The sequence below is a fragment of the Arachis hypogaea genome, chromosome 4 (assembly GCF_003086295.3).
Source record: "Arachis hypogaea cultivar Tifrunner chromosome 4, arahy.Tifrunner.gnm2.J5K5, whole genome shotgun sequence".
Lineage (NCBI taxonomy): Eukaryota > Viridiplantae > Streptophyta > Magnoliopsida > Fabales > Fabaceae > Arachis > Arachis hypogaea.
In genome coordinates, this window is record NC_092039.1 from 105,353,212 (window position 1) to 105,373,614 (window position 20,403).

The 20,403-nt window shown below is 39.5% G+C and overlaps 1 protein-coding gene across 2 annotated transcripts; it reads right to left on the bottom strand.

Annotated features, from left to right (window-relative positions):
* Nucleotides 1-15,390: 15,390 nt before the first annotated feature.
* Nucleotides 15,391-19,543, bottom strand: LOC112797127 (alpha-soluble NSF attachment protein). 2 transcript variants are annotated; one of them, XM_025839901.3, is made up of 9 exons: nt 19,082-19,543; nt 18,488-18,537; nt 18,309-18,381; nt 17,858-17,937; nt 17,407-17,558; nt 17,009-17,168; nt 16,883-16,930; nt 16,624-16,704; nt 15,391-15,727 (listed from the first exon to the last, which is right to left on the bottom strand). In XM_025839901.3, the coding sequence occupies exons 1-9, from the start codon at nt 19,233-19,235 to the stop codon at nt 15,647-15,649; spliced, it is 879 nt and encodes a 292-aa protein (XP_025695686.1). In that variant the 5' UTR covers nt 19,236-19,543; the 3' UTR covers nt 15,391-15,646. The 2 variants fall into 2 exon arrangements, with proteins under 2 accessions (XP_025695686.1, XP_025695687.1); XM_025839902.3 differs by having other exon boundaries at nt 15,391-16,220.
* Nucleotides 19,544-20,403: the final 860 nt, after the last annotated feature.

Consider the following 20,403-nt stretch of genomic DNA (forward strand, 5'->3'; position numbering starts at 1 on the left):
AAGTATTGTTCACAATTTCGCGCACCATTCTCCTTCAAGGACAAGAGGAGATGACAAGGGATGTGCAACAATTCATGACCGCCTTGGATGATGTGGTAAACCGGCTAGCATCCCAACTTTTGGACACTCAAGGAACTCCCATGGCTACATGTGGAGAATCAAAAGAAGAGCATAGAATGAAAGAGAGATTGGAAACTCCGGTGGAAAAGGAGGAATGCCACTTTGTGTTAGAACAATTGGAGGAGCCTATGATTATTGAAGAAGGGGAAGAAGTGGTTGAAGACTTAGGAGATGCGGAACCTCCATGGGAACCTAGAGTTATAGAAAACCCCTCCAAGAAGATTGAAGTTGATGTTGAGGAGGGATGTGCACAACCTCCAAGGCATATCCCATATGAATACTTGGAAGGAATGGAGCAAGAGTTGAGTTCCCTTGGAGATGAAGATCAAGCATCAAATCCTAATGGTGGTGAATCCTTTGAACTTGAAGAACCTTCTCCCGATGAAGAAGAGAGCGATGTGGAGGTAGATTTCTCTCAACCTCCCATTTATGATTTAAGTGATGGAGAAGAGTTAAATGAAATTGATGAACAAAGGATTGAATTTGAAAAATCTTGTGAAGAGGTGGAAGTACTTAGAAAAAGAAGAACGGAAGTTGAGTGCGCTTTGTCAATATCTTTGGAAGCTTCTTTGCCTAGGTTGTCATCTATTCCTTTACTTGAGTGGGTAAAACTCATTTCTATTAGCTTTATTACCCCACTTGAGTATGGTTTTCTTGAAACGGATGGTCAACTTAGGATAATTTGTGGGATAAAGCGTAAGAGAAGAATGTTTAGTGGATGGCGTTGTAAATCAAAGCTCATTTTGGTTGATACTTCAAAGCTTAGATGCAAGGGTTGGGCTAGTGCTCACTTGAATAGGTCTAAAAGGAGAGTTTGGTATCATCTTGAAAATTCATCTTGCTTACCACCTGGATGGATTAATAATGATAATCAACTTCAAGACGGGTGTGAAAATAAAGTGTGGGATCCCGGATTAGAAAAAGAGGACCAACTTTGGGAGCCCCAAGCTTGTGAAGAACTCCATCAACACTTGGCTCAACCCATAGGAAATCTTGGGGCACAATGGAGAACCAAGTATTGGTGGGAGTTCCAAGATGAATACAAGCACAAGCCACCTTGATGAGGAGCTCCCCATAAGTCCAACTTAAGGACAATAAACAAAAGTGCTAGGTGGGAGACACCCCACCATGGTAACATCTTTTCATTTTCTCTTTTGTAAATAGTGTAAAATTTAGTTAATATCATGTTTTGTTGAGTTTGTTGAGTCTAATTGGTAGTTTAGTATGTTAAATAAGGTTTTATGGTGTTTTGGTAGCTGTTTGGAGGTTTGGAATGCTTGGATTGGTGCAAAAACATAGCAAAAAAATTTTTGAAAAACAGAGCACCATCCACGCGTACGCGCACTACGCGCGTACGCGTGCATCAAGCGTTTTTGACCATCCACGCGCGGGCACCCTGCGTGCGTATGCGTGGATTGAGAAGTTTCACCTTCCATACATTGACCCGAGAGTTGTGCCTATGCCGCGCTAACATTGTGCCTTTGGCACAACCCCACTCGCGTGCACGCGCACATGATGCGTATGCGCCACTCTCGAAATAAGCCATCGACGCGCGCGCGCCATGTGCGCGTACGCGTGGATGTCCTTTCTTCCATCCACTTCTTTTCTTCTCCTCTTTCCATTTCTTTCCTTCTCCTTTCTTCTTCCCTCCTCCTAACCCTCATCCAACACTTCCAAACACCATTGATAACCATTTATTTTTGTTAGTTATTAGTTAGTTAGTTAGTTAATTAGTTAGTTAGTTAACTAATTAGTTAGTTAGTTAGTTGCTTAGTTAGTTTTAGTTAATTTTCATTTCATTTCTCTTTTTCATTGTAAGTGTTGGATTGTAATTTTTGTTTACCATTAATTGCTGCTGAGTATTAAAAAGGGATGTTATCTTAACATCATTATGTTTATAAACTTTGTTGGACTATTTAATTGAGGTTATATTTTGCTACTTGGTTTTGAGCTTTTCATGCTTACCTTTTAAGAATACCAAGTGATGAGAATTGCCTTCGAGCTTGTAACTCTTCTTGAATTACATGATTTGGCCACCATGTGGTTTGAGCCTTATTCTGTGATTAGGCAATTTCTTGATGGATGATGATGTGCATTTACCTTAATGCATTGCATTTCATGATCATATGCATCCATATGTGTTTGACTTGAATGCTTTCATGCTTCTCTAATGCTTGTCTTACCTTACAAGTTCACTTAAAGCATCTCAAGCATACTAGGATAAGTGAAGTGCATGCTTCTTTTGTGACATAACTTTTATGCTAATGTGTGTCTAAACCGTGCAATTTAGAATTCACACACGTCTTTGTCATTAATGTCACACTAATTCACTCACTCAAGTCTAGTGATTTACCTCATTCCAACAATGTATGCTTCCTTGTTTTTATATCTTCTCATTTTATGGTGTTAAATGCTAAAAAGTAAACTAATGGCTAAAAAGGTCTTGGCAAGGGTTGGTGGTCAAGGATCTCTATCCTAATTACTAACCTCAATATGAGAATTAGCAAGGATTAATCTCATTAAGTCATCCTCTAACTAGTAGTAAAGGAAAGTTAAATGAGATATATCAATCCTAGTCCATAAGTCCTAACTCTTCACTAATTCAATTAGTGAGAACTAGAGTCAATGGATCCCAATCATCAATTACATGGACATTAGCAACTCAAGAGTTCCCTAGTTACCTTTCCAAGCCAAGAGTATAAAATTCTACTCTAAAATCCTTCCAAGCATTTCATCAAACACTTGGAAGGCACAAAAGGAAAACATAGTAATTCAACAACAAGAACAAAATTTAACAACAATGAATTGCAAAGAATTAACAACAACAAATCAAATGAACACAATTATTATGAATTACCTTTAATTGAATTGAAAGAGAATAGAAGGAACAAAAGTAGATCTACAACAAAGTATAAGAACAACATAAAGGAAATTACAACAAAAGATTGGAAGAATGATGATTGCAACAACAAGGAATTGAAGAGTATAAGTAGAACAATGCATGAATTAAAACCTAGATCTAAGAACTAAACCTAATCCTAATCCTAATTCTAGAGAGAAGTGAGAGCTTCTCTCTCTAGAAACTACTTCTAACTAATCCTAATGTGTAAAAATGAATTGATCTCCTCTTTGATCTTCATTCATTGGCTTTAAATAGCATTTCTGGCGCCAAAGTTGGTTGAGATTGGGCTCCACAACCCTTGAGAGTTTGTTGGGTGCGTTTTCATTAAAAAATTATAAATCGGCACTGACGCGTACGCGCACAGCCCGCGTACGCGTCCATGGGGTGATTCGCAAGGTGCGCGCAAGCGCCAAGTGTGCGCGCGCGTCCATGGGCGAGTTCAACTTCTTTGACTTTCCATGATTTCTCCACTTTGCATGCTTTCTTCTTCACTCCTTTGATCCACTCCTAGCCTTTTCAATATGAAATCACTAACAAACACATCAAGGCATCTAGTGGAATCAAAGGGAGATAAAAAATCATCAAATTAAAGGTCTAAAAGCATATTTTCACATCTAAGCACAAATAAGGAGACAATCACAAAATCATGCTAATTCATTGAATAAATGTGGGTAAGAGGTAATAAAATCTCCTAAAATTAATACAAGATAAACCTTAAAAATGGGGTTTCTCAATGTATCGCACCCTCCTTCGCGGCGCGGCCAGAGCTCGGAAGGCTGAGTTCGAGCTGTCAGGTATGGCATCGCTTCGTCGGAAACTCAAGACCGCCGCCACAGCCAATAACAAGCTCAAGGCTCAAGTTGAAACACTTTAGGAACAGCTGGCCGAGGCGGGTAATAAGCTTAAGGCTGCCGAGAAGAAGACCGCGTCGGTCGAAGAGAAGTTGAAAACTGCTAACACTTCCGTGTCTCGTCTGACGGAGCAGGAGATGACTTTGAAGAGTCAGCTAAGTGCTGCGCAAGGCGGAGTGGTCGTTTTGGAGAAGGAACGGGACATGGCCGTTGCAGCCGTTAAGACTGCTCGGGACGATGCTGAGGACTTCAAGAGGAAGCATAAGGAAGTTAGAGAGTAAGGAAAGAATTCAATCTTTATGACCGAGGAGGCCCTCAAGGCTCAAGTGAAGATCATTGCTCCTGATTTCGATACATCAGCAATTGGTGCTTTTAAGACTATCAAGGACGGCAAGGTTGTCGACATGCCGAAGAAGTGATTTCTTGTACCTTGTGCTTTTATGGGTCTGTTGTAGAACTTCTTGGAACTAAGGCTTTTTGTCGTGACTTTGTTAATAGTTTGGTTGGTTTGTGGATACATTTCTTTGCTTATTATGTTGCTTTCATTTGTCCGTTTGCCAACTTATTCGTTTTACCGTTATGTGGTATTGAGTTCTTCCTTTGTTGTGGCCGTTTGTTATGGCTTTAGTCTAGGGGGCTCCCGGGGTGATCAGTCCTGGGGCCGTATATCGTTGTGTCGTTCGGTACGTGCTGCATGAGACTCGTTTGCGCGATGAGTTGGCCAAGAAAAGTAGACAAAACAAAGAAAATATGGACAAGTACAATTTAACCGGTAATCAAACAAGTCTATAGCCATAGCAAAGGTATTGTTACAAAGTAAACCACTTAACTTGTCAGGTCACCATGCATGAGTTGGGAATAAAACCTCCTCAGGTTGTCCACATTTCATGTTCTCGGGACCTCCTTGCCATTGAGCTTTTCCAACTTGTAGGCGCCCTTGCCGATCACCTCTTTAACTCTGTAGGGACCTTCCCATTTTACCGCCAGTTTGCCTTCTCCAGGGGTCGGTAAACTGATGTCGTTGCGTCTTAGGACGAGATCGTTTTGTTCGAATTCTCTTTTCAGTATTTTGGCATTGTATCGCACGGCCATTCTTTGCTTGAGTGCTGTTTCTGACAAGTGGGTCATCTCCCTTGTTTCGTCCACTAAATCCTTTTCTATAGCTTCCTCTACTCCCTTCAGGAGTAGCCGTGGGCTCGGCTCACCGATTTCCACAGGTATTACCGCGTCTAGCCCATACGTTAGTTGGAAAGGGGTTTCTCCCGTGGATGACTGCTCGGTTGTCCGGTAGGACCAGAGGACCGAGGCGAGTTCATCGGCTCAAGCACCTTTTTTTATTATCAAGCCGCTTCTTGAGTCCTAGTAGGATGACCTTGTTTGCAGACTCGATCTGGCCGTTTGTCTGAGGGTGCTCTACCGAGGAGAATTTTTGTTTTACGCCTAGGCCGGCGAGGAATTCTGTGAACTTCTTGTCGGTGAACTACGTCCCGTTGTCCGAGATGACGGTTTCCAGAATGCCAAACCGGGTTATTACTTGTCTCCACATGAACTTCCTGCAGTTGGATGAGGATATGCTGGCCAGTGGCTCGACCTCTATCCATTTGGTGTAGTAGTCGATGGCGACTATGAGGTACTTGACCTACCCTGGACCGACCGGGAAAGGTCCCAAAAGGTCGATTCCCCATTATGAGAAAGGTCGGGAGGACGTTAACAGGCTTAGTTCCGAAGCTGGTGCTTTGTGGAAGTTAGCGATCTCTTGACACTTAACGCATTTCCTCACGAATTCTTTAGAATATGCCATCATCGACGGCCAGTAGTATCCTGCTTGGATTAGCTTCCTAGGTAGGGCTTTGCCCTCTATATGGTGGCCGCAACATCCTTCGTGGACTTCTCTGAGCAGGTAGTCCGTCTGGTCGGGATGTAGGAACTTCAGCAGGGGTTGGCTGAGTCCTTTTTTGAACAACTGTCCCTGAATGATAGCGTACTTGGCCGCCTCCCTTCTCAATGTTTTAGCACCTTTTTCGTCGTTGGGGAGCTTGCCGCTTTCCAGGAAGCTAGTGATAGGGTCTAATCAGGAGGGGCTTAGTCTTGACAGGTGTAGGGTAACTGCTGGCTCCTTCATCATGCCCTGAATGAGAGACCGGTTGCCTTCTCCTGGTTTCGTGCTGGCCAACTTGGATAGGAGGTCTTCCCGTGTGTTCCTTTCTCTTGGAACATGTTGGATCGTGACCTCCTCGAATGCTTTGCTCAATTCCTTGACTTTTTCCAAATATTTTTGTAATACCAAGTCTCTGGCTTGGTAGCTCCCATTTACTTACGAGGTAACAACCTGTGAATCGCTGCATATCTCCAGCCTTGTCGCTCCGACTTCCTTTGCCAGGGCAAGGCCTCCTAGGAGAGCTTCGTATTCTACTTGATTGTTTGAAACAGGAAACTCGAACTTGATCGACTGCTCATACACGACCCCAGTCGGGCTTTCGAGGATGATCCCGGCACCCCCGGACGTTTGGTTGGAGGCCCCGTCAACATGGAGCTTCCACCGTATGTCCGTCTCTTCGGTTGGATCCTCTGTCACTTCTACCAGGAAGTCTGCCATTGCTTGCGCCTTGATCGCATGCCGAGGTTCGTACCGTATGTCATATTGGGAGAGCTCAATGGACCAAGTCATCATCCTTCCCGCTAAATCGGGTTTTTGGAGCCCTTGTCGGATTCCTTGGTCCATTCTAACGACAATCTGGTGGCCTTGGAAGTATTGTTTTAATCTTCGAGAAGAGGCCAGGAGTGCCAGAGCTAGCTTCTCCAGTTTTCTGTACCTCAGTTCCGCCCCTTGTAGGGCCCTGCTCACGAAATAAACCGGTTGCTGAGCCTTCTCCTCCTCTCGTACCAAAACCGTTGCCAGGGCTTCCCCCGTTATGGCTAGGTATAGGTATAGTGGCTCTCCGGATTTGGGCTTTCCGAGCACCGGGGGTGTTGCTAGGATTTCTTTAAAGTGTCTGAACGCTTCCTCGCATGCAGGAGTCCATTCAAATGCTATTCCTTTTCTCATCAGATTGAAGAAGGGTAGGGTCTTTGCTGCCGATGCTCCGAGGAAGCGGGATAATAAGGTGAGGCGACCTGCTAGTCTCTGAACATCCTTGACACAGCCCGGGCTCTTCATTTGGAGTATTGCTTGGCATTTCTCGGGATTGGCTTCCACTCCCCTTTGGGTTATTATGAATCCTAGGAACTTTCTAGCTTCCATGGCAAAAGCGCATTTGAGGGGGTTGAGCCTCATGTCGTGTTGTCGGAGATATGCGAATACACTTCCCAGGTCGCTCAGGAGGTCGTCAGGCTGCGTAGTCTTTGTGAGGATGTCGTCCACGTAGACTTCTACTGTCTTGCCTATGAGGCTGCCAAATATTTTTTTCATCAGCCTTTGATATGTTGCCCCTACGTTTTTCAGGCCGAATGGCATCACCTTGTAGCAATAGGTTCCCCAGGTGTTATGAATGTTGTCTTGTCCTCGTCGGGTCGGTGCATCGGTATTTGATTGTAGCCGGAATAGGCGTCCATAAAGCTCAGATACCGATACCCCGCCGCCGCGTTGATGAGTGCATCTATGTCGGGAAGGGGGAAACAGTCCTTGGGGCATGCTTTGTTGAGGTCGGAATAGTCCACGCACATTCTCCATTTGCCACTGTGCTTCTTTACCAGAACTACATTTGACAGCCAGGTCGAGTAGTCTAGTTCTCGTATGAAACCTGCCTCTAGGAGGTTGACCGTCTGCCTGGCCACCTCCTCTGCTCTCTCCTGGGACATCTTCCTCCTTCTTTGGGCTACTGGACGGGTGTTCGGCTTGACGGCCAGGTGATGTGACATGACTCTGGGGTCTATGCCCGGCATATCCGCTGGTGTCCAAGCGAATAGATCTCCATTGGCCCTGATTATTTCTACTAGAGGCTCTTTCAACTCATGTGGGAGGTTTCTATTAACAAACGTGAACTTTTCCTCTATGTCACCGACCCTGAACTTTTCCAAGTCCCCCTCTGGTTCTGGTCTTGGCTTATCGTCAACTCTGGCGTCTAGGTCAGCAAGAAACACTCCAGACGCTTCTTTAGACTTCTTCTCAAGGAGAGGCTGGCGTTGTCACAAGCGACTACCATTTCCAGATCTCCTCTTATGGATCCTACGGATCCGTCATCAGCAACGAACTTCATGACCAGCAGCTTCGTGTTGATTACTGCCTCAACATCATTAATCGTTTTCCTCTCCAGGATGATGTTGTAGGCAGTGGAGTCCCGTAGAACCACGAACTCGGCCATTATTGACCTCCGTCCTTGTCCTTGTCCCACGGAGGTCGGCAAAGATATTATCCCATCTGGCTTGATGAAGTGGTCACCTAACCCTATGACACAGTGTTGGTGGGTCATGAGGTCGGCGTCCCGTAATTCTAGTACATCGAACACGTTGTGGAACATAATGTTCGAGTCTGCCCCCGTGTCCACAAGGATTCATTTGACGAGGCCGGTTCCCACCCTAGCCGTAATGACCATGGGTGGGTTCTCGGGGGCCTCGTCGAACCAATGATCTTCTGGCCCGAAAGAAATGGTCGGGGACCTCTTGGAGCTTCGTGCCGACGAGGAGGAGATTGCCAGGACTTTGGCATCTTTCTTGTGTGTAGATCTCGACTTCGGCGCTGTGTTTTTGGCGGTCACCACGTTTATTACGGTGAGGCTTTGATCATTTTCCTCTGGCTCTTGTCGCCGTTTCGTCGATCGGGTCCTGCCCTCGTCACCGTGGTCCCTATGTTGTCTCCTCGGCTCCCTTATGAGGTGGGAGAATTCAGTCAGTTTTCCGTCCCTGATCGCTTGCTCCAATGCGTCCTTCAGGTCGAAGCAGTCTTGTGTTTGGTGTCCATAGCCTTTATGGTAATCACAGTAGAGATTCTTGTTTTCCCCTGTACGATCTTTCAGAGGTCGGGGTTTCAACAATATCACCTTTTCGGCTATTTGTTGGTAAACTTCCATGATGGGGAGGGTGAGTGGGGTGTAGTTGGTGAATTTTCCGACCCGGGGAGGCGGTCTGGGTGCTCTGCTTAGACCCCCGTCTCTGACCTGCTCTTCTGCCTTTCTCCGTTACCGTGTTGCTTGGGTTGATTGTAGGAGGGCTGCCATTTGTTGGCAGCGACATCTCGGCTGACTTCCTCATCATTTATGTATTCCTTGGCTACGATCTGGATCTCATGCATCGTCCAGACCGGTTTGGTGGTGAGATATTTTCGGAAATCCTCATTAAGGAGGCCATTCGTCAGACAAAGGCTGGCCACAGAGTCGGTTAGTCCCTCGATTTCCAGGCATTCGTCGTTGAACCGATCTAGATACTTCCTGGTCGTCTTCCCAGTGTGCTGGGTCACGCCGAGGAGATTGATTGGGTGCTTTGCCTTTGCTATCCTAATGGTGAATTGCGCCAAGAAGGCGCGGCTGATGTCCGAGAAACCGGCCACAAAACCCTGCGGGAGGCTATTGAACCACCGTATCGCCGGGCCTGCCAAGGTGACCAGGAAAGCACGACACCTTACCTCGTCTCCCACTCCTTCGAGGTTCATTCGGGCCTTGAAGGCCGTTAGGTGCTCCTGCAGGTCTTGTGTCCCGTCATACCTCATGTCTGTTGGTTTGTCGAAGTACTTTGGTAACCGGACCTCGAGGATGGAACGGTGGAACGGGGTGGTGCCCATGATGACGGGTCGCCGTGTTCTCTCAGACTTCTCTTCTCCGTTTTCACGGTCTCGTCGCATGACAGACGCCTGTTTGCCCCGAGCGTAGATGATTGTATCGTTTCGCCTCCTGGGGCATTCCCGATCCTCCCGGCTACTTTTCGATTCTGATCTCGGTATGGAGGTGCGCCGGGAGCGACTGCTTCGGTGGGAGGTTCTTCCCCGACTCTCGGGAGACTGAGAGTAGTCAGGGTTGGAGGTCTGCTGATGATGCTCCTGATCTGCTAGTTGGCGCTCCAGATTTTGCACCCTGTGGCGCAGCTCCTGCATTATCCTGGCGTTGTCACTGCTAGTTTCCCCAAAGGGGCGTCTCTCTTGGGCTCTCGACTGCAACCCAATTCGTCGTGGAGGGGATCTTAATCGCTCGCAGGGCGAGGCAACGGAGGCCGCCCCCTTGGTGGCTGCTGCGCGGCTGTGGTCCCCCGGACCTAGCACGATCTCCATTCAGCTTCGGTGGTTGTCCCCACAGACGGCGCCAATGTCCGATAAGTCGTGTACCGGACGATTCGAGATGATCCTTGTGTGAGTAGGTGGGGTGTGGCCTGGAATGGGTCGCGATGGCGAGACGAAGAACCGACATTCCGAGCTTTTGACAAAGAGAGGAGAGATGTCACCTGCAATGACACTCCGACGCTCAAGTCAGTTGACTGTGCAGGCAAAAAAGGGGGTAAGGTAGAGTGTGACGTACCTTGGGGGAAGGGCAGGTCATTTCCCATTTATACCGTGTCAGAGGTGGGCCCTTCGAGGATAGGCCCACTTTCCTCGAAACTTCTCCACCGCTATAAGAGTGAGCTGTCGAGGACGCGTATTCAGGTCGTATAGCGAGTGGTACGCGCCCGACCGTTCGAGTCGGGTCATCAAGGGATCGGGTCGACCCGTAGGTGGCTTGGGCCAAACCGTAACAGTTAATAAGAATTAAATTATAAAGATATTTTATATATTTAAGTATTAAATAGAATGGAATTTTAAATCGAATCTATTTGAATTGAAATTGATTTTTTAAAAAAAATAAAGGAACTGAATTAAATTCTACCTAAAGTATTTTAATTATTTTTGTTTCAAATACTAACATTTAATTCAATTTTCATAAAAATTGAGTTCTAAAAAATTTTCAATCACTTTATTAAATAAAAGTTAATTTACGATAAATTAATCTTTCATGTACTGTATTGAAAAACACACTTATAAATAGAAAAAAAAAAGTCACCAAGAATCTTTAGTAATTGTTTGTTTCTATACTTTTAAATTGTGGGATAAACTTTTTAAAATTTTAGTAATTTAGGGACCGATCTGTTTAGTAATTTAAAAAATTAACTTAAAAGGATAATTGTCTTTTTCAGACGTCATTTTGCAAATTATGAAATTATTAACATTTAGAGTATGAACCGGCCAATTCGTTGCTTGAGTTGTCTCATCACTCTCACGCATGGAATTGACTATAATCATTTTTTCTTAATCTTTCCTCTGTTTTTTTCCTTTTAATTAAAAAAAATAAAATATATTTTTCGTCCTTAAATATTTTTAAAATTTTTAAAATTATTCTCAAAATTTAATTTGATTTATTTATATTCTTAACATTTAAAATAATTTTAATTTTATTCTCACTATTAAATTTTTAACAGTAAAAAATTAATCAAAATTTATTTTTCTTTATCCTTCCAGTTCAATTCAATCCCACTCTCTTCCTTCTGAACAAAAACAAAAACAAAATCCCACTCCCCCACCCAAGCTTTCCACGCTTCCAAAACAGTCTTCTTCCTCGCACAAGGGGATCACGGGATCATTGCATCGCAAACTCGCAGTTGATGCCACTAGCTTGTGTTCCGCCTCTTCTCTCCTTTGTCATCTTTTCGTCCTTGCTACTTTCGGAGTAGGGCTGGCAATACATACCCTATCCGTAAATATCCAACTCGACCCAACCCATTCGGATAGAGTAGACTACCCGACCTGCTGCGGATAGGATAGAAATCGGTCTGGATATGCATGCGGGTAGGGTAGAGTACGGATTTAGGGTGTACCATACCCTACCCTACCCTACCCGCACTCCATATATAACACATATTTTATAAAAATTAAGTATATAGTGAAATAGGTAAAAGTTGAACCCACAACCTTTCTCATATAATGACTTGCAATAAATGAGCAAACATTAAACTAGTTAGTTAATTCATAAATTTAAAGCATTTATTATGTATAAAATTTAGAATGTTTGAATTTTATATTTATTTTGAAAAAACTTGATATTTCTATGGATAAAGTATGGTAGAGTTTAAAACTTTAGGGTGCGGATAGGGTTAAAGTTGATAGATTCTCAACTCATAGGTAGGGTAGGATAGAGTTTTAATGAAATTTTAACCCACGGGTAGGATTAACCCTACCCTACCCTACCATTGCCAGCCCTACTCCGGAGGTCTCGTTAGTCGAGATTCGCCGGCTTCACCTCCTTCCTATCGGCCCACACGCCTAGCCCGTCTCTTCCGACCTCCTCACGATCTCGCCGGCTTCACCTCCTTTCCCAGAGAAGCCTCGTCATCTTCCCCAACCTTCATCGACGGCGGTCCATTGATGACGGTCCATCACCGTCGAACCCGCATCTCCCCATCTTCTCTCTCTCTCCCAACATTCATTAGTCACATACATCTTCTATTCTATTGAATTTATTTTTTTTTCTTTCATTTTGTATTAAGTTGTAACCCCCCAAAATAGATTGAAGTTCTTCAAGGTTTTTGTGCTTTAATTTTTGCTATACTATTCCTTCATCTTTCAAAAGATTTGAGTTTGAGTTGCATGTGCATGTGTTCTTTCATTTTTTTGTTAGAATTTTTCTTAGTTGTTGTTAAAGGATTCTAATAATGAAACACACAATTTAGAATAAATATAAATTTAGAAAGTATTTTTATAAAGAAACTCACTTTCTTTGAAGGTAAGAGAAAGCGTTCATTTTTTGGTGTTCAATTTTAGTTTCAGTAGCTTTTTTTATTGTTACTGTTTGGAGGGAAGAAGATGGATAAAGAAGAGGTGATGGTGGTTGTGGTGGTGATGAAAGTGGTAGAATGACAGTAGCTATAAATCCGTGGCAGTATAGTAGACACATCTCAAACACCATACACTTGTGGACACACTTAATATCATTATGTGTCAGGATATCTAATTTTATTCTTAATATATATTTTTAAAATAAATTTAAAAATTATATATATTATTTATTAAAATAAAAATTATTTTAAATATTTATATAATTAAAATAAGATATAAAAAATAATTAAAAATTAATTTATATTTTAATATCAATAAAATATTAAAATATTATAATTATTTATTTAAAATTTGCGTGTGAACATGTCCCTTATTGTATTATATCATGTATGTGTCAATATTGTATATCATAAGACAGTGAGAACTTGGATTGGCCCAAATTGAAATTGGAAAGTGGGAAGGATAAAATTAAAAAAAATAAATAACTTTTAAATATTAAAAATTTATCAGTAGGGATAGAATTGAAATTATTTCAAATAGTAAAAATATAATTAAATCAAATTAAATATTAGGAGTAATTTTAAAAAATTTAAAAAACGTTAGGAATAAAAAAGGGTTAAGTATGATTTTGTTCCTTAATGTAGAGGCCGAAAATTTATTTCGTCTCCGACCTTTTTTTCGCTACAAAATGGTTCCGAAAGTTTAACTTAGTTTTAAAACCTTCATTCGGACCAAAATACCCCTTCTCTTTCTTTCCCAAAATCAAGCACAAGCACAAGCACAAACACGAGCAGAAACAGAACTAAAAGCAACAACAACAATAAATCAACAATGTAATCAAGTAGAAGCAGAAGCAAAACAACAACAACAACAACAACAATGAATCAACAATATAATCAAGCAGAAGCAGGAGCAGGAGCAGAAACAGAAGCAGGAGCAGAACAACAACAATAACAATTGAAAAATGTAATAAATTAGAAGCAGAAGCAACAATAATCAGAAATCAACAACATAATAGAAGCAGAAACAGAAGTCGGCGAGCCACCTGAAACCACCATCACAGCCATCACAACGCCGATCCGCCATCATAGCGCCACCCTTTTCTTCTTCGCTCTTCGTGCTACCCTAGCGCCACCCTCACACCACGACCTCTTCTCCTCCCTCGGCTCACCACCGAAGCCTTCTCCTGTTCTTGCTTCGAACCAGAACTCACCGCCATCGAGCACCTCCACCGAGCTCAGAGGAGCAGCAGTGAGATCCAGCCACCAAACGATGACAAGCAGCGACGGTGGATTGGAGCAGCAGCAGTGGCCCTTCCCTCTTTCTCGTTTCCCTCTTAACATTTTTTTTATGTTAAGGATATTTTTGGAATAAAAATAAAAAATTTGATAAAAAAAGACAATTTTAAAATAAACTGAAATCTTTGGAACTGTTTTGTAGCAAAAAAAAAAAAAAAAGTCGGGGATGAAATAAATTTTTTACCTCTACGTTAGGAACCAAAATTGTACTTAACCCAATAAAAAACATATTTTATCCTTTAAAACTTGTAATTTTCTCTTTGTTTCTGTGCAGAAATTGGGAGGTTCTTTTTTCTTTTTTAACAAGATAATGTGTATCGTTTTTCTTTCATAACAAATTAAGATCCTTTCTTAATATGCAATTTGACGATATTATATATAGTTAATAAAAAATACTTTAATTAAAAGAGTTAGTACACTAAACATCATCTCTTGTTATTTATATGAGAAATTATATACTACTATAATTTTTTGTTTTGGTCTAGTGATATGGGGAATCTGGAGTTGGTGGTGGAGAGGATTGCCAATCAAACCCCAAGAAATAGTAAAAGGATTTGTTGGGTTTAGCATATTGTCCATAACAGTTTTGATTCCATAAGTTTTGCTTATGTGCTATTAATTTTTCAGTATTATCAAAAGCTAGCCTCTAACAGTGCTGTGACGAATTTCCCATTGACTAAAAAATGTCCCAATGACATTTGTTTCTCTCTTTTATTTTTTTATTGAATTATTTTTCATTTTTTTCTTTCAATAAAATCTTAATGTGACTTTCTTTTAACGATAATAAAGTTAATTTACAATATTTTAGGGGCGAACACGGGTAGCAGAAACCTGATTACCCGTCTGAACCTGAACTGAACCAATTAAATTGCTTCCGGAATTAATGGATAATTGGTTCGACCCAAAACAAACCAATGACTTTTTCTAGTAATTGGTTCAGATAAAGGTTCTAGGGGTGCAAAATCCAAACCAACCCATGAACCCGACCATATATTAATTAAATAAAAAAATAAAATTTAAAATATATATATGCCTTTTAATGATTTTGAGTTTCTCTCTATTGCACTTTTATATTTAATTTTTAATGTGTTTGGTGTTTAACATGTTTGGATTTTGATGTGTTTAGTGTTTAATTTGTTTGGATTTTAATGTGTTTAATTTTTAACATGTTTGGATTTTAATGTGTTTAGTTTTTAATATATTTGGTATTTAACATATTTGGATTATTTCTATTGATTTTACATGTTTATTGTACTTACATAAATTTTAAAATAAAAATTTTGTTTTTTTTTTTTTATGAATGTCTGTTTCATTGGGTACCTAATTACCCAAACCAAACCAATCCAAACCAATCCGTTATTAGTTGTTTGTTAATTGTTAGTGACCCCCTCCCAAATATAAGAATCATTCCTCTCTCATTGGATAGGTACCTTATGTAATCATTCAATTCTGTTTTCATTCAATAAAGCAATGATTCAGACAAGACAACTATAACGAAGATATCTCCAAATTTTCTTAGCAACAAATTTTCAGTCAACTTCTGTACATACAACCCTCAACAATAGATATGAAAGCTTTAAAATTTCCGGCGAGATATCCCCCTCATAGATATGTCTACAAGCCAGCGAAGAATTAATTATCTTACTCGACTATGAATACAGCGGTCGTGGACCAAAAAGATGACAAAGATCTCGTCGAAGTTGAAAGTTAACTCCATTAGTAGAAAAATATTAAATTGTGGTTGATTTCATGTCAAATCACCATCTTCCATCTCTCTTGCTTTCAAGGCATCCTTTACTCTCAACAGAAGGTTTGACTTCCAAGCATCCTACATTGAATTGAAACAATCAAAATCATGATACATGCCACATGTAACATGAGAATCATGTACTACTTTGATAGGAGGATAAATGTGTCTCTAGATGAAACTGAAAGAAAATTTTGGCTTTTGACACCTTAAATATTAAAAGAAAATGTCCATTCAATTAACTAGAACAACGTATAGAAACATGATTTTTAAAGAAATGGGATATAATTGACACCGTAAAGGTCACAAAGGTATTGACAACAACAACAAAGCATTATCTCACTAGTTGGGGTCAGTTACATGGACCAGACAACGCCATTGCACCCTATCACAAAGGTATTGAGGTTTGTAAATGGCTGAAGCAGTCAAGGAGGAGAAGATGCATTTATATAACAAAACAATATAGCAACAAAAATAACAAAGTTCTGTCCAACTAGGTGGGGTCGGATATATAAATCAAACACATCATTGAATGTCGTCTTGAATCATGTGTGAACTCGGTCCATTTACGCATCTATATAAAAATAATCGTATCAGCAAATCCTCAAATACCAAGAACACAACAAACTATAACTATTGTAAGGATTTGATTTAATACATGCACTTGTAATTGGAAAAAAGTTTAGATTGTGAGGAATTGAATTGGTCAGATCTTTTGAACGAAGCAAAATTGGATTATTGACATTGCTTTTACAAATTTAATCCATCAGCATATCATAACAGACACTAGAAAGAACCAAACCTTACTTCCCAACAGTTATACAAAAATGCAACTACTGATATAATCATATGATGTTTCTCTTATAATTTACCAGAAACATCTAACGCTGTTGTGCGGCATTACTTTTCCTAATACACAAGTTGCGGGACAAAAATAAGAGGAGAAAAAGTCAGTTTCTCTTTACTTAGAAACATACCAATGGGGTCGCACTCTCAAACTCCTTGACTGCTCTAGTAAACTTTTCAACATCTTCAGTATCAATTGAAGCAGCCAAATCCTGAAATTTGATAATATATTTCAATCAATATCAAGTAAACAACGAGCAAGAAAAGAGCGAGTTAAAAAGCAACGCAAGCTAATAGTACTAAGACCATTAAGGGGGGAAAAAAGAGTTATTTAAAATAAACAAAAGAAAAAATGAAGAGCCAAGAATACTAGAGAATTCCACCACTTACAGCCAAAAATTGGTATTCACGAGTTCTGGAGAATGTTGGATCCAAGTCCTACATGATCAATGAGAAAAATATAAACAATGTGCATCAATATAATATTTCAACATCAAGAAGAAAAACTGAATAAACCTGATAGCGCTCCAAGGTGTTGTTAATTGCAACAACATCCCCTAGACAAAGCTGGCAAATGCCAGAGTTAAGAAGATATCCTCTAACTCCATATTTCAGCAAATTACTGTTGAGCGATTGTCGGGCAATATCTTCGTAAATCTTCATTGCCTTCTGAAATCTGATAAATGCTAAGTATATTAATACATTTCAAGTTCTTATGTTTTATAAATTCAAACTATTAGATTCAAATGGAGATGCTTATCCCAATGCAGTCCGTTAATGGCTATCGCCATTGTCAAGGTTATAAATTAGATGGAATTCCAATATATATGCAGGCAGAGGGAGGTTCAAGAAGCATAACTCCCAGCATGCCGGTACCAAAAAATTGCATTTGTAAAAGGAAGAACAATACTCACTCTTTAAGTTGGGCAGAAAATTGTGCAACCTTTGCTTTGCACTGGATCACAGTTGTTGTCGCATCCTCGAGTTCATAAAGTTCAGCAGCCCTCTCAAAATATGTTTTAGCGTTCTCCGCATCTTGGCCAAGCTCATATAGTTCGCCGATTTCCTAGATCCAGAAAGACAAATTTAACTCTTCTCTAAAGGATTTAATCTCCTTATCAGATCCTCAAAATAATGGAGGCAGAATTCTAACATAACAGTAAGGCGTACACGAAATGGTTGTCAAGAGATTTCGGCAATGGAACAATGAATGCATATATATAACTAGCATGTAGCTATAATGGCACCAGAAAAATGGCACATGCCAGGGATGTTTCAGTCAGAGGTTCAATTTATATTATGTGCAGCAAATAGACCGAATTTATATTATTAAGGACTGGAAATCAACATAAAAGAAGAAGGTACCTTGCAATGCTTTGCAGCCATGACGTGTCTACCAACCTCTGTGAAGAGAGTTACTGCTTGTTTTAAGCATGGAATTGCTCCTTAAAACATCAAAAGCAAAGCAACAAGTATTGTTAACAGAGAGAGAGAAGTATGTGTAATTTGAGGGTTACGCCTCCCAATCAAGAATTCTTAAGAGCAAGCAAACTCAATATTCTGATATATATGACAAGTATCAGCCAACACTCAGCAAGTCATATATGCAATGTTCACTCTCAAGTTAACAGTTTACAAGTTTAGGTTCCCAAACGGAGTTTTAAGGAATTTACGAGATTATAGGATGTGTCTTGACGGTTCAAATTTACCTAAGATCCACAAGTTTAGGTGAGATCTCGAGTTTGATTACCTTACATATTACATGTATGCAAACAGATCCAAAACACACACAGATGACACTGAAGCTGAAGAGCACCTTTTGTGGATATCTTCTTATAGCAATGAGCAGCATCTACATAAGCATTTGCAGCTTCATACTTGCTATCTAACTGCAGTGATCATTGCAAATGGTTATCGACTTATCATATTTAAACCCGAATACACAAATTCCGCTTCAAATGTTTGAAAATGTTCATAGTCACACTTGGACTATACCTTCATATGGCATTTAGACAATTTGATGTACACTGAACCTGCTTTGTCCCCTGAACAAATGTGTACGCAGACATCAAAGATGACAGGAAGTTAACAAAATTACAAAAACAACCCAAGATAAACAAGACTCAAATATATAAGGGAAGCTCGGTGCACAAGCATCTTGCATTAACGCAGGGTCGGAACTCGGAAAGGATCGCACAGGCAGCCTACCTGATAATTAAATCAGCAACTGATGCCACACAGAGACAACTCAACGGTTGCTCCAAGGCAATCTATTTTAGGAAAATGAAAATGTACCAATAAATTTACATGCTTAAATTGATCATTTAGGATTTCAAAAAAGCAGGGTGTTTCTAAATCACACGCTAGCAAAACAAAAGGAAAAACATTTCTGGCCTTTACTCCACAAAGCGAAGTGCCTAGAAGTCCAAAATTCATAATGGATCTTAAAAAAAAATACAATAAAAACCTTGAGCAGGTACCTAACACCATAAGCATAACCATCATGATGAAGCATGAATGAATAACAAAAATGACAACAAGAATAAGGTAGATTGAAAGAATGTGAGATGCGAAAGAGTAGGAACAAACATGATTTGGCGAGTTTGAAGGAAGTTGCGGATTTCTTGAAGAGTTCAGCGGCTTCTACATAATTGGAACCAAGAACAGCACAGCAACCACAGAAGATTTTCCTCTCTGCTTTCCTAGCAAATTCTTCTCCCTTCGCTCTCTGTTCTTCAGCCATTTTGGTCTGCGGAAATGGAATGAACAATGATTATGCTACTTCAACCACTTTACTTCAGCGCTTATTCTCTTCTTTTCTTTTCTTCTCTTTTCTCATTTTCTAAGCCACGAATTGTTTGATTGAATGCTTCATTCAATGACATGAGTCATCGCCCCATAGGTGTTTCTCGCTCCTAATCAAAATTAGTTATTGTTGGAAACTCAAAAACGAATACAAAATTAAAGACTAAATTACTATTACTCTTATCATATCCAATTATGAGTAATTGAGTACGCGAAAAGAATAATGATTACGAGACTACGAGTAACACATTTCTTTATTTATTTTCTTAATATTTAAATGAGTAATAATTTAAATATATGTTATTTCAAAAAAATATTAAAAATAAAATATACAAAAATATATTTAAAAATTAAAAATATATGTTAAGATTACTAATTATTTTTCATGTAAAAATATTGTTTTTTCCATCTAATAATTAGTTAAACTTTAGATGGTATCTAATAGCCAATAATATTGAGTTATTAAATATAAAATAGGATAAAATATATTTTTAGTATTTAATATTTGTAATTTTTTAAATAAAAATATTATTTGTACAATAAAATTAGGTACTAAAATAAGTTTTAATTTATTTTCAATGTATTTATATTCTAATATTTATTTTATATTGATGGCTGATTTTAGTGTACACGTAGCATGGTCGTTTTTTAATTTATCCCTAACGTTTAATTGTATTTAATTTTATATCTAACGTTTTTTATTTATACCAAAATTATTCCTGGAAATTAACTCCATGTAAAATGTTAGGGGCAAAATTAATTTCTTTTAAAAATAATTTTGACACAAATAAAAAATGCTAGAGACAAAATTAAATGAATTAAAAATTTTAGAACCAAATTAAATAAAATTAAATATTAGAGATATTTTTTAAAAATATCACAAATATTAGAAATAAAAGTATACTTTATCCTATAAAATATTTTATAATATTTTTTAATTTAATTTTAATATATAAATAGTGTAAAGAGTTTTATATAACCATGAACTAGATTTATGCATTTAAAGAGTATTTTAAATAATAAATTTATAACTTAATTATTTTTACTGATATGATGATATAATTTGTTATTTATATAAAATTCTTTTATACTCACAATATGTGAAA